Source organism: Anas platyrhynchos, chromosome 7, assembly GCF_047663525.1.
Source record: "Anas platyrhynchos isolate ZD024472 breed Pekin duck chromosome 7, IASCAAS_PekinDuck_T2T, whole genome shotgun sequence".
Lineage (NCBI taxonomy): Eukaryota > Metazoa > Chordata > Aves > Anseriformes > Anatidae > Anas > Anas platyrhynchos.
In genome coordinates this window covers 1038103-1050168 of record NC_092593.1, presented here as the reverse complement: position 1 = coordinate 1050168, position 12066 = coordinate 1038103, and the positions used below count along the sequence as shown (strand labels likewise).

The 12066-nt window shown below is 37.9% G+C and overlaps 1 protein-coding gene across 4 annotated transcripts in view; it reads right to left on the bottom strand.

The window, feature by feature from the left end:
• The window catches only part of CCDC148 (coiled-coil domain containing 148), a 63101-nt gene that overhangs the window by 20734 nt on the left and 30301 nt on the right, over positions 1-12066 (bottom strand). For all 4 annotated transcript variants that reach the window (XM_027458217.3, XM_027458218.3, XM_021277557.4 and 1 more), the window contains one exon: positions 10481-10687. In XM_027458217.3, the coding sequence (XP_027314018.3) occupies positions 10481-10687 (207 nt within the window). The remainder of the gene's footprint in view (positions 1-10480; positions 10688-12066) is intronic.

The window sequence follows — 12066 nt, the reverse complement described above, 5'->3', positions numbered from 1 at the left end:
AATCAGTATTAGGGCATAATGTAGATTTTCAGCTGGTTTCATACAAACAAGTGAATATAACCAAGCATCAAATATACAACTTCCCTTAGCTAACAGAACATTAAGGATGTAAAAAGTTTTCTCAGGCAAAACTAATATACCACCCTATACCAATAATTCAGCTCATATCTCCACTGCTTTTGACATTGCTATTTACCTACACTGCCTTAAATCACTACTAAATAAACCCATTCACTTAGTGGGTATAATCTGCTTTCCATTTTTATCTAATCTAGTTAATATTTTTCAATGCATATGCCCACTGCAGATCAAGGAAGTGGGTAATAAGAATGACAGAAGGAAGGGAAGTTTCATTATACTATACTTCCCCACAATACCCATTTACTCTTTTCTGGAGGCAGCATGTGATGTTATTTTACATCATCACTGCCCCATCCCACATTCATCCAATCCATGCCTTTTCAGTAAGGTGAAAGAGGAGCCACCTCCTTTAACAACTGATCAGCTATTTCAACAAAAAAGGAAAAGCTGGTAACAGCAGAAAAAGGCGATTTGCAAAATATTTATAAAATGTTATTCAGTAGGTTGGCACTATGCCATGTATTCCCCACATGAAGCATTAAAATAATTTAGGATAAAGCATTCTTAACAGAGCTGAGATAAATTAATGTTTTGTTATGTAAGAAATTCCAAAAATTAGGTATCGAACAACTGAGTCCAATGTCAAAATATTTCAATTTTTAAACCACGTTTGAACATTATCCTTCTGCTAGAGATTAGTTCTAGTCCCACAGCCTCACCTTATTTTGTGGGCCAGACTGCCTGTGAAGGGAACATTTGGGGGACAATCACCCATGGAAGATGGCACAGGCCACAATGACAAGCTTCCCCTGTTCATATTGTCACAGCTTGAAAAATAAGGAGCTAGACTACTTTCACTTATGACAACAAAGGATATGGTGGACTGCCTCTTACAGAAACCAAATCTGCATCTGTATTTACCTTGCAAATTATACTTCACTGGGTGTTTGTAGAACACATTGCACTGTGGGAACCCGATCCTACCTGAGAGCCTCTGGGCGCTGCTGCCAAAGAGCATCAAAGGGCAGGCAGTGAGGCATAGCATAGTATTTGAGGAATCTCAGTGGCATGCGTTTCCACAATTTTAATATTTTTGCTGTTTAAAAGTGACTACCTGACGTTCAATTTCCAGGGTTCCTACAACATATTCTTGTCAAGAAAACCCACTGTATTCATCTGTTTTTTCCTCCAGAGGTAACATCATGTAGAACAGAAGAACAAAAACAATCCTGAACAATAATTCTGATTCCCTAAGGTAGTAATTTTGGACCACAGAATGCACAAAAAAATTTATGTGTTCTTGATTGCATTCTTTCATTCCTACTAGTACAAAATCAGAATGGTAGAGTTTACTGTATCAACAGTAAATGTTCTGTTTAAATACCAAAAAATCCTAGTGGTTAAACTAATGCTAAAAATACACTAAAAATTGGATCCCCTATTGCCTGATTCAAAAAGAAACTTGCATATTAGCAATGAAAGTACTGCCAATGTTAAGTTTTGAAGGTTTTTAATTACAACCAGCATTTCAAGTACATTTCACAGTTCATATATTATTAGCAGAGCTCTTGCCAAGTGAATTATTAAATTGCTGCACTGAAGAAAATACATACGTTTCTATTTTCAGTTCATTATTTCTATATTGCATATTACAATAATGTAAAGTACACTACAAGCCACTAAAAATAATTTATTAGTTCTTTCACTCTAAAGCATGAATAGTAATAACATATTTACCATGTACTTAATACTACAGATATATCTTTTAATGACAAAACTTTGGGAAGATTTTCCTTAAGAATTCCCACTATGTTAACACAAGCTAATGTTACACCATGTAAGGTCTTCTCTTTCAAGAAACATTGGCTTACATTAGAAGCAGGTTAAGTTGCCTTGGATGATACCAAGGAACTTGGCACCAAGCTCCTTCCAGCAGCTAAACTACCTGGAGCTAGACAAACAGGAACAGAGGACAACTGATGGGTGTAAAGAGGGCCTGTACAGTGAAGGTCATGCAAGAAATAAAACCATCCTGTGAAAACTGAAGCAAAAATACACTACAAACCAAAAGGCCACAGAATGACTGGAAGGAAAGGTGACTCAGAATGGCTACACAGAGCTCCAGATCAGTATTCTGGCAGGCTGCACTGCTACAGATAAAACAAGCAGCTAGAATTCAAATTCTACACGAGGATTCCCGATTAACATGCACGATAGTTGATACTGGAAGTCATAACGAAAAGGGGAAAAAAAAATCCTCTGATATCCCTCTTAATTACCAGTTTGGATTCAAATCATGTCAACCATGACTTTTTTTTTTTTTCATGTTTTTAAGATAAGGACTGCAAGGATCAAGCTTGTGACCTAAGGAATTCCATTTACAAAGAAAAGGCCATTTTAGAGCTATCCATTGTGTTCTGAGAAAGAGAAGCAAGCAAAACACATGTAAAAGGTGATTAGGAAAAGTGACAAAAGGCTACAGGCTAAAGGAATTGTAGGATTGCAACATCAAGTCTTCAGTAAGGATATTCTTCTCAGTTCTGTTTTTACTGGATATATATCACCCCATCAATGAAGATGATATATTAAAAATTGGTAAACTTTATTTCCCCAAACAAGAGAAGGTCATTACTAGAAGATTAACATAGAAAATTCATAAGAAGGTGACTTTCACTACCAGCAGCAGTCTCTTCACTTGCAATACAGCTTAATTGTTAATTCTTCAGATGAAAGTGGCACATGCTGATCTATGCCTTCTGCCTGAGCAACTCCATTCTCATGTGGGGAAAAAAATTATAATAAAAAAAAAAAATTAAAGATCTAGTCTACCAAGGATTTACCCAGATAATTTCTATTAAGTTTAGCAGAAGTTTAGCACAAACTCCACTTGGGTTAATGAGCTAATAAATCCCTTGGACTCAAATATTTTCCAAAGGGAACAAGACAGCAGCACAGTGTGCTACAAAATTTTATATATATATATATATATATATATATATATATATATATATATATATATTTTTTTTTTCGAAAGTAACTGGTTATAAGGAAATGTCTATTCAATGAGTATTGAAAAGTAGTGCATTTCATTAAAAAAGTGTTTCCAAACTTGCTTGCATTCACCCACAATTTCCCATTACAAAACCTACCTTTACCACTCACACTTTTAAGACTCTGCTAGGTGCTAGGGAAAAAAAAAATACATGTTGCAAGACACGTGCATCTCCAGGACAGAAGGATTACAGACAGAAACACCAAGTTCATAGTTCTTGCACAGCAACCCCGACACTCACAGGAAAGGATGATTGGACACACTCTATTGATTGTTTGGACTTGCAGAAAAAGTCTGACATCTGGGAATCACTGAACCTACTGGTAACATTATGCCCATGCGCAGTAGTTCCAACAGCTCTCAGCCATACAGTACTCACAGTACGGGAACTGAAGAGTAAATTTACACTTGTGCAGTGGGCATTTCATGGTTCCAGTTAACAACTTGTTTGCCAGGACTCTGGAAGTCACAGAAAAATTCTGCTTCAAAGCTGAAGTCTCCAAGGACATGGGGATGAATTATAGACTTGCTTGTGATGTATAATTTTATCAGACGGGAAAACAAACCTGGACTAATCAGCCCCGCTCCACACACACACATTGAAATAAAGCTAAGTGTTATTTTTGGAAATAAAATAAGATTAAAGTATATGCATATATTCCTAAATGGAAAGATAATGAGACAGGTGCCTCAGGGTGTGAACACTAGAACTCATAAAAGGGAAAAAAAAATGAAGTGTATATTAAGAACAGTTCCTTGGAGTCTAAAATATTATTCAAGGGCAGAGGAGGGGGAAGCTTATCAAAACAATGTAAGATAGCCATCATTTTTTAAATTTAGAAAGTCCTTTTCTATGAACATCATACACACCATTTTCCTTTTCTTGTATTATCAATAACCTTATGAACTGACGTGAATGTTTAAAAAAGAAAAAATCTGTCAGTTACTAGCTTGCTAGTAGATTATGTCACTAGCTATGGTAAGAAATTTAATTTTAGCAGGGAGGGTTCCACACAAAATATGATTATGAAGTAGAAATATTTGGAAAGAATCATTGCTGTTGACATTTTAGTTCAAGTGGTGGTAGCAGTGCAGAAGCCTGTGCTGATGAGTTCCTGTCTCACAGCAGCAGGTTAAGCAACATGTTGATCAGGCATCCTGTTGTCTGTGCTCTGTGATACAGTGATTAAAATACTTCTGGCCACTAGCTTCTCAACAAACACCAAGCATTCAAAATCCTTGCTAACATCTAATCCTGAACACCCAGAGGGTTGGCTCCAGTACTGTTGTTTTTCCAGACAGTGAAATACAGATTACCCAACCTGCAGTGCCAACAGAAGAGCTCACTTTAGGAAGCCATAAGGTCATAGGAGTAAGGGAATATCCAGGTTATCCTTCTCCTGGCCTGTTGAATATCATGTCCCATGCACATGTTCTCTCAGCCTTCCCTTATTTTCTAATTTTGCCTCATTCACCTCCTCAGTCCCTTCCTCACTTTACTCCTCTGAGTGCTTTTATTCTGAGTTTTTCTGCCTCATATCAGACAGCTTTCTCTTAAGATAGGTTTGGTGGGTTAGTTTTGGGTTTTGTTTGTTTCTTTTTAAACTACTTCTCTCTTCACATCACAGAATCAATACAAGGATGGACCTGGATTCTGTCCTGCTCTATTTCATTCATAACATGATTAAATGACCTTGATTCACAGCTAGTTTACAAAAGTTAGAAGAACGAATCAGTATGCAAGTCAGTGACAGGTTGTCCTGTAGCTCACCACTGGGTATAAGATGGCTTCTGTGAAGCTAAACATTCTGAAACTGCAAAGCGCTGAGTTTTGAAACCTGCTCATCAATGTGCAAATTGGCCCACACCATTTTGACACATGCTGATGTACAAAACAGCGAAAGAGTAAAATGAAATACAGACTGTACTTTTGACACTTAGCAGAAACAAAATGCCAGCCACTCTAACACAGAGCTTACAGGGCAGCACAGGCTCCGAAGCAGCAGGTCACTGACTCAGTGGTTCAGCAGTGAGAGCGCTGCTCCTTTTCCTCAGGGAGGAGACTTAGCACTACCACCATGGTGAAGGACTCGTCTGTCTTACTGTAAAAAAGAGTGCTTCAACTCCTGAGACCAGATAGTTAATACATGAAGTAGTTTACAACATCAATGGTCAATGACAACAGCAGTTATGTGAACAACGAGCTATCATGATAACAACAGATAGTGGTCTGAAATCTCCAGTACCTTTCAGCTCTAAACAAAACAAACAAACAAAACTGTTCCCTCTTCTCTTCTAGAGCGGGAATTCTTTCAAATCTTCTGAAGAACTGGAATTACCTCCAGACTCCATAGGGTCCCTTGAATGACAAACCAGGCAAATGGTACAAGCTAACAGTATTCTCTGCTTCTAACTGACTTACAAAAAAAATATGAAAAATCCTTGATTAGAGCATTTGGTAATAAGACAACTAAGAAATAATACATTTGCAAGTTTGATTGTTTTTCTAATCACAGAGTGAGTTTACCTTCTGACATTAACAATGAAAGTTAACACCTCTAGTAAATTTTGACTGGCACTCCTGAGTAGCTTGTGCTCCACAGGCTACCCTCCGCAAGAAGTCTGCAAGAAGTAATGGAGGAAAACAAGTCTATTGTCATTAGGATTAAATTTTGTCCCACAAAAGCTCATATCCACCACTAGAAAAAAAAATAAAAATTGAAAATCAGAAAATGGATAAAGGTAACTTTTCATCATTAATAGAACCATAGACATTTTTTTCAGCTACAAAAGTGCTTACATCAGAAAAAGGGATACAGAAGAAAATCATTTGAAAATAATCCTCTGTCAAAGAAAGACTAGTAAAAAGACACTATTTTCAGTTAGGAAATTTAGTCACTAAGGCTGGGATTGGTACCTATAAACCTTGTGATGCTGCAGAAGACCAGTTTCAGTTCCTCAATCAGATGACAGGATGAGGGGGAATGGTTTTAAACAAAAAGAGGGGAGATTTAGATTAGAGATTAGTAGGAAAATCTTCAGTCAGAGGGTGGTGAGACACTGGAATAGGTTGCTCAGAGAAGCTGGGGATGCCCCATCCCTGGAGGTGTTCAAGACCAGGTTAGACAAGGCTCTCAGCCACCTGATTTAGGGGGTGGCGTCCTTGCCTATGGCAGGGGGTTGGAACTGCGTGATCTGTGAGGTCTCTTCCAGCCTGAGCCATCCTGTGATTCTATGATTCCCTGAAGCTGGAAGCATGTCACGGTACCTTTGCTCAAGACAATACGTCAATGGTTTACTCTTCACAGCTTGTCCTGGCATTTCTTCTCTCCTGTCAGTCAGTATTATTTAGACATGTTACAGTTCTTGACAACAGGAGTGTCAACATATTATTAACAAGTTTAAATATTTTGTAGGTTTAAATATTCACTCATACATAACCTTAAACCGCAATTCTATTTACAACTACTTTGTACTGTGTATGTAAGGATAGCAAATTAAGCTCACTTCTATTTATTTATGCAGTGCTATGAACAGTGTCTTTGATATTTCACTACTTTTGGAAAGTACTATTGCATACTATTTTACTTGCCTGAGGTGCTACTTTCCTAGCTGAAGAAGGAAGATTATTCTCCAAAGAACATAAGGTTAAGGTGAGCTGTCTGCTTGTCTTACTACCCATTCCCAAGTAATTTGGGGATCATTGGACAATTTCAACTAAATCTGGCAGATAAGTGTAAGTCTCAAACATATTTGTGATCCTACAAGCTTTGATAAACTGAGCAGCCAGGTGACTGAGACAGATATGTCTCAGCAGAGGCACCAAATGCTCCTCTGATTGAAGTTTTGGGGCACAGTGGGTATTTTAAATGGAATTGTGATGGTATTCTCAGAAGAACAGAAAGAAACACATGCAGCTGTGTTGCAGTACTGAGCTCCGGGGGACTCCACTAGTCACTGGCCTCCAGCTGGATTTGACTCCATTCACCACGACTCTTTGGGCCCGGCTGTCCAGCCAGTTTTTAACCCAACAAACTGTACACCAGTCCAAGCCATGAGCAGCCAGTTGCAGAACCTTAATGTTGATCTCCTGTATTAGTCATTCAAATCAGTGATTTGACTATATTTGACTACTAAAAAAAAAACAACAAAAAAAAAAAGTTCTCATTATACATGAAGGGAGAAGAAGAAAGTCTATCTGCAACATCCTTTACATAACCTGTAACATTTCCGTCAATTCCATTGAACTATCCTTCTTTTGAAATTAGTTTATCTTAGCTTCTGTCAGGATAAGGAGTGCAAAAATTGCCCTCCAAAAATTAACAATCTGTTGCAAGAGATTTTAGCACTGGAGTGGGGATTAATCCTGGAACACAAAAGATTTAAAGGAAAAGGGATACATTGTTTTATGTGAAGGAAGAGAAAGCACTCTAAGCATCATGCTCAGGAGATTCAACTCCCATTTAATCTACTTTTGTAAGTCTTTCCTTGACTGTCCTTTTTAAACCGTTTTATATGAAGGTGGAAATAACTGGACTACAAATATTTTCATAAATTCAATTCAAAAATAATATTCTGAATGCATGCAAACATTGACTGAATTTATAAATGCAGAACAGCAAGTACTTCAAGCCATTAGAAACCAACTGTGAAGCAGCACACTACTAACCCTCTTAAAAGATCACTCCCACTTTATTACCTAACTGCCTTTTGACAAAGAACAACGCGCTTTATCTTGTTTAGGAAGAGGAATTTCAATAAAACACAGCACTGTGCTGAACCTGGATAAATCCACAAAGTGCACCAAAAATATAACATGGGTCATTGCCCATCACTCGTTTAAGGTGTAGTTCTCCCACAGTTTTGTTTCCTTCCCTCCCCCACCCCCTTCCAGGGAAATGGGGGGGGGGGGGGGAAGGGGTTAAAGATGTGTATCAGAAACATTCATTCTTTAAGGATATATAGTATATCCCCACTAGTATTCTCCATTTCACACTTTATTTCATTCAGATGACTATGATATGGCCCTTATGATTTATTTCAGTTGAGCTTCTTGGATTGTTTCAAAATTCCTCCTTAGAGACCCTGATTTCTGTTAGGGATGCACACTGATATTCTGTGACACGGAATGTGGAAAAGGAATTTAAAAATCCATTCCCAAGTAAAAACATGTTACAAGCATAAATTAACTTCTCTGCTGTTTCACTTTTTAATTGTTTTATCACCTCTTGTCAGTCACAAAGCCCAGTCTCATGGATGGCACAGTTGCCTCCAGTGCATTTAAAAGAACTTTAAATAACATGTTTGCTAGTCCAGCTCTACATTCCTTCCTTTGCAGAGGGAGATGCACTTTTTTAAATCTTGTCTTACAGATCCTCATCACGATGGGTTTTTAGTTGGTGTACACTTAACTCCCAAACCCAGAGTTACTTTTTAGCTGATAGTTGCCCACAACCACTTTCAATAACAGTATGACTTCTGTAGTTGCACAATTAGAAGTGTGGAAAGAAAAGTCTGAAAAAGGAACTATAACTGGACAAAGTATAAGTTTTCAAATGCATATATAGCTGCCAAAACCAGACGAAAAACACGGATATATTCAGGATAATCTTGAAAAATAGCATGCCCGGTTTCAGCTTCCATCCGCTAGCCCCTTCAGTTGCAGAACTGATCAAAACAGGGTCACAATGATCTCTTTCTGTAACAGCAAAACTGTACCTTTTTTATTCCTCTCTTCTGAGAAGCAGGTGAATTGCTTTTCATCAGGCTTTCAACTTTTTTTTTTTTTTTTTAAAGTCACCTTTGAAAGCAACCCTTGAGATGTGTAGGCCTAATAGGTTTAAGTTTCAAACAGTTCCAGGTTACTGGAAGCAGGAGGTCACAATCTAAAGACTTTGAGGCAATGAATGCAACAGTGAGAATCTTAAGCTACACGGAGATAACATAACACTTCCCTGGTATTTTTATGAGGGGGGAAAAAAAGTGACTGGCTGATAAAATTCACAATTCTGGAATAAGTGCTAGTGCAGGTAAGAGAAACAGCCATCCCAGAAAGGGAGGCCTGGGGTCAAGATCGAGCTCTAGAAAAGCATTCCTCACACAACTTGGCAGCAGCCTGGCTCTGAAGTCAGGCATTCCCCACTCAGTCAAGCCCAGACAGCTTCTAACCCTAAACTGTTTGGATTCAAACCTTCCTATGTCAGAAGACTCTAGGAAGGGGCGAGGGCAGTCCTTCGTACTATTATTACAGTGAAAAACTAAACTCAAAATCAAAAATTCTGATTAACCACAGTTAGGTTTACTGTGATTTTCAGCTCTTTAGTACTTCATGGAAAAGGGTTCAAAGACAATGTTGATAAAGTGAGAATAATACATCATATATGCTTTCATATGATAATTTCTGTGCAAGTGGAAAATCAGAGAACAGTTCAAACAAATGCCTTTCGTGCCCAGAAATATGATTCCCCTTATAAAAGCCTCAGGCATCAACATAATGCTCTCCTCTTGTGTCCAAGCTCCTCCGATTTTATTTAGAAAAATACCCTTTGAAAAAAACACAGGGTTTGTTTGTTTTAAGTCTTGTTCACCTCTTCACACAGCAAATCTCCTTTCAGGATATTGTGAAACTTCTATAACAAGGGCAAACACAATATGGGATCAATTTTTAAGAATGCTTTCTATGGCTGAAAAGTAAACAGAAATGAAGACAGATACTCATTATTTCTCTGAAAACAGACTACCCTTTATCAAATAGACTAGTGGTAGTGATGATGAATGGAACATGTTTCACTGCCACTTATGAAGATTCTAGCGTTTAACCCAATTATGACATAAACCTCACACAGTACAGGTATTAAGCCCACTTTGCTAAGGATGAAACCAAAACACACAAATATTTTGTGATTTGCTAGAGTTAAAAATGAAAGCAGAGTCTGACACCAGACCTCTCTCCTGGTGGCTTGTTTACAGTCTCTCATATTCTAAACAGCAGAACAGATCTTGGTCTTCCAATACAGAAATACCAGTTCAAACTCTTAGATGGTGTTCAAAATCCACCAATAAATGTGATCACAGTTCATGCAGAGATTACACCCACAGTATGAAACTAAGAGTAAGGCCTAAAACATAGTAGGCAACCAAATTCTTAATTAAAAAAAAAAAAAAAATACAAACTAAGTTCAAGAGTCTGTAAGAATATGACACTTACAAGGATCCCTATGAGTAACGAAATGGAGAATCTTCAAAACCATACTTTAATTTTTACAATTTCAAGTTTTTGCCTGCATTCATTTTGAATTTGGCAGTACAAAACAGATGTGCTTGTGCTAGATTTATAACAGAACCTACCTTGGCTTTCAGATCAGCACAAATCTCCTGTTGCTTCTGTTTGTTATTAGCAGACGCTACTTCTTCTTCCTGAGCAGCAGAGGCTTCAGCAACAGCCATCACCGCCTTAAGTAAAAAGGCCTTCCTAGCTTGAATCCAATTTAATATCAAAACTCTGTGTTGATTCCTGAGGAAATTGTAATGATCCCAAGCTCTCTCATGAATAACCTAAAAAAGTAAAGCATTTCAGAAAAGCTTAACACCATTCATTAATACCGTATTTTGCAAACCTTGAATACCATTTGTATAATTATTACATCACCAATATCCCTATGGAATCCACAATTAGGGCCTGAAAGTATTCTGCCAGGCATTGGGTATACTGCAGTCTCCCAGTGTCAGTAGGCCGTGACAGCATTCCAGTATTTCCCTGGTGTTGACCCCTATCACATGGCACTTCAGGATCCTGACAAACCACTGTTCTTTCCTGAACTATACTTCTGGAATAAGAATAAATGAAACACGTTCTTGCCATAGAGTACATACAGTGCAGGTTAGATCCTTTCAATACATCTTCAGAGATACTGAACACTTTTAGCACGATGCTTTTCATAGAATGTTATGATCTCCTATAGAAAAACAGACCACCACTTAAAGCAGTTGTACAAGCATAGTACAGAGAATTAGATTCACTTTTTCTTTCTTAACAGGAAATTTGGAAATTGATTTTTGGCTTGCCAAGCAGCATTCTGCCGCTACCAATACACAGTTTTTAATCTTAAATACACCTTCTTTGGCCTTATTCATTGATTTTCCAGAGGACATTCAAGCTTCACAACACTGACAGAAATAGTGACAGGTAAGGCTCCATAGTCTAAGGCATTAGAAACTTGGACCTGTTTTACATCCCAAGAAACTACCGGTTACAAGGATGCAGATGGCCTTCTGCTCACAAGTTCCAAGGGCACCACCCTTGATGCTCACTTCAGGGCCTTTGGCAGGGGCATGCTGACTCACCTGGTACCTAGTTCATAGATTTTCCTCTTGGCTCACAGATCAATGAAGCTAAAGTGGTACCGCTACCTCTGGAGACTTTTTTTTTTGCTCAGATGTGTGTAAGCCACTGTATGAGAGGTTCACATTGCCATCACTGGTCTCTGAAACTCAGGTGAGTCTTACTGGCAAGCAGCTAAACTAAGCTAAGAAACTACTGAGCAAGAAATGTGATGCACAGTTTGTTCTTCTAAAAAGTAGATTTCTGTCATGACCTGCTACCAGATCAAGCACTCAGGTACTAGTCCAATGATCCATTCTTCAGAAAGAAGGAAGAATAGGAGGCTCTAAGTTTAGTTATGCTAATATAACAAACATTTTAAGAGCAGATTCTCAGTACTGTTTTAACATTTCTGTATTTGTCATGCTGGTATGCATACCACATTCAATGCAGAATGATGATTTTTAAATTTTAAGTGACTCTCCAAAGAATTAGGGAGACCCATTAATAATGGATATGTTTAAAAGTACACATATACAAGGCATATAATTCTTTAGACCAGTTCTCACATCCAAAAGTTCTGAAATCCACCAGAACTTTACCTTTGGTGAAA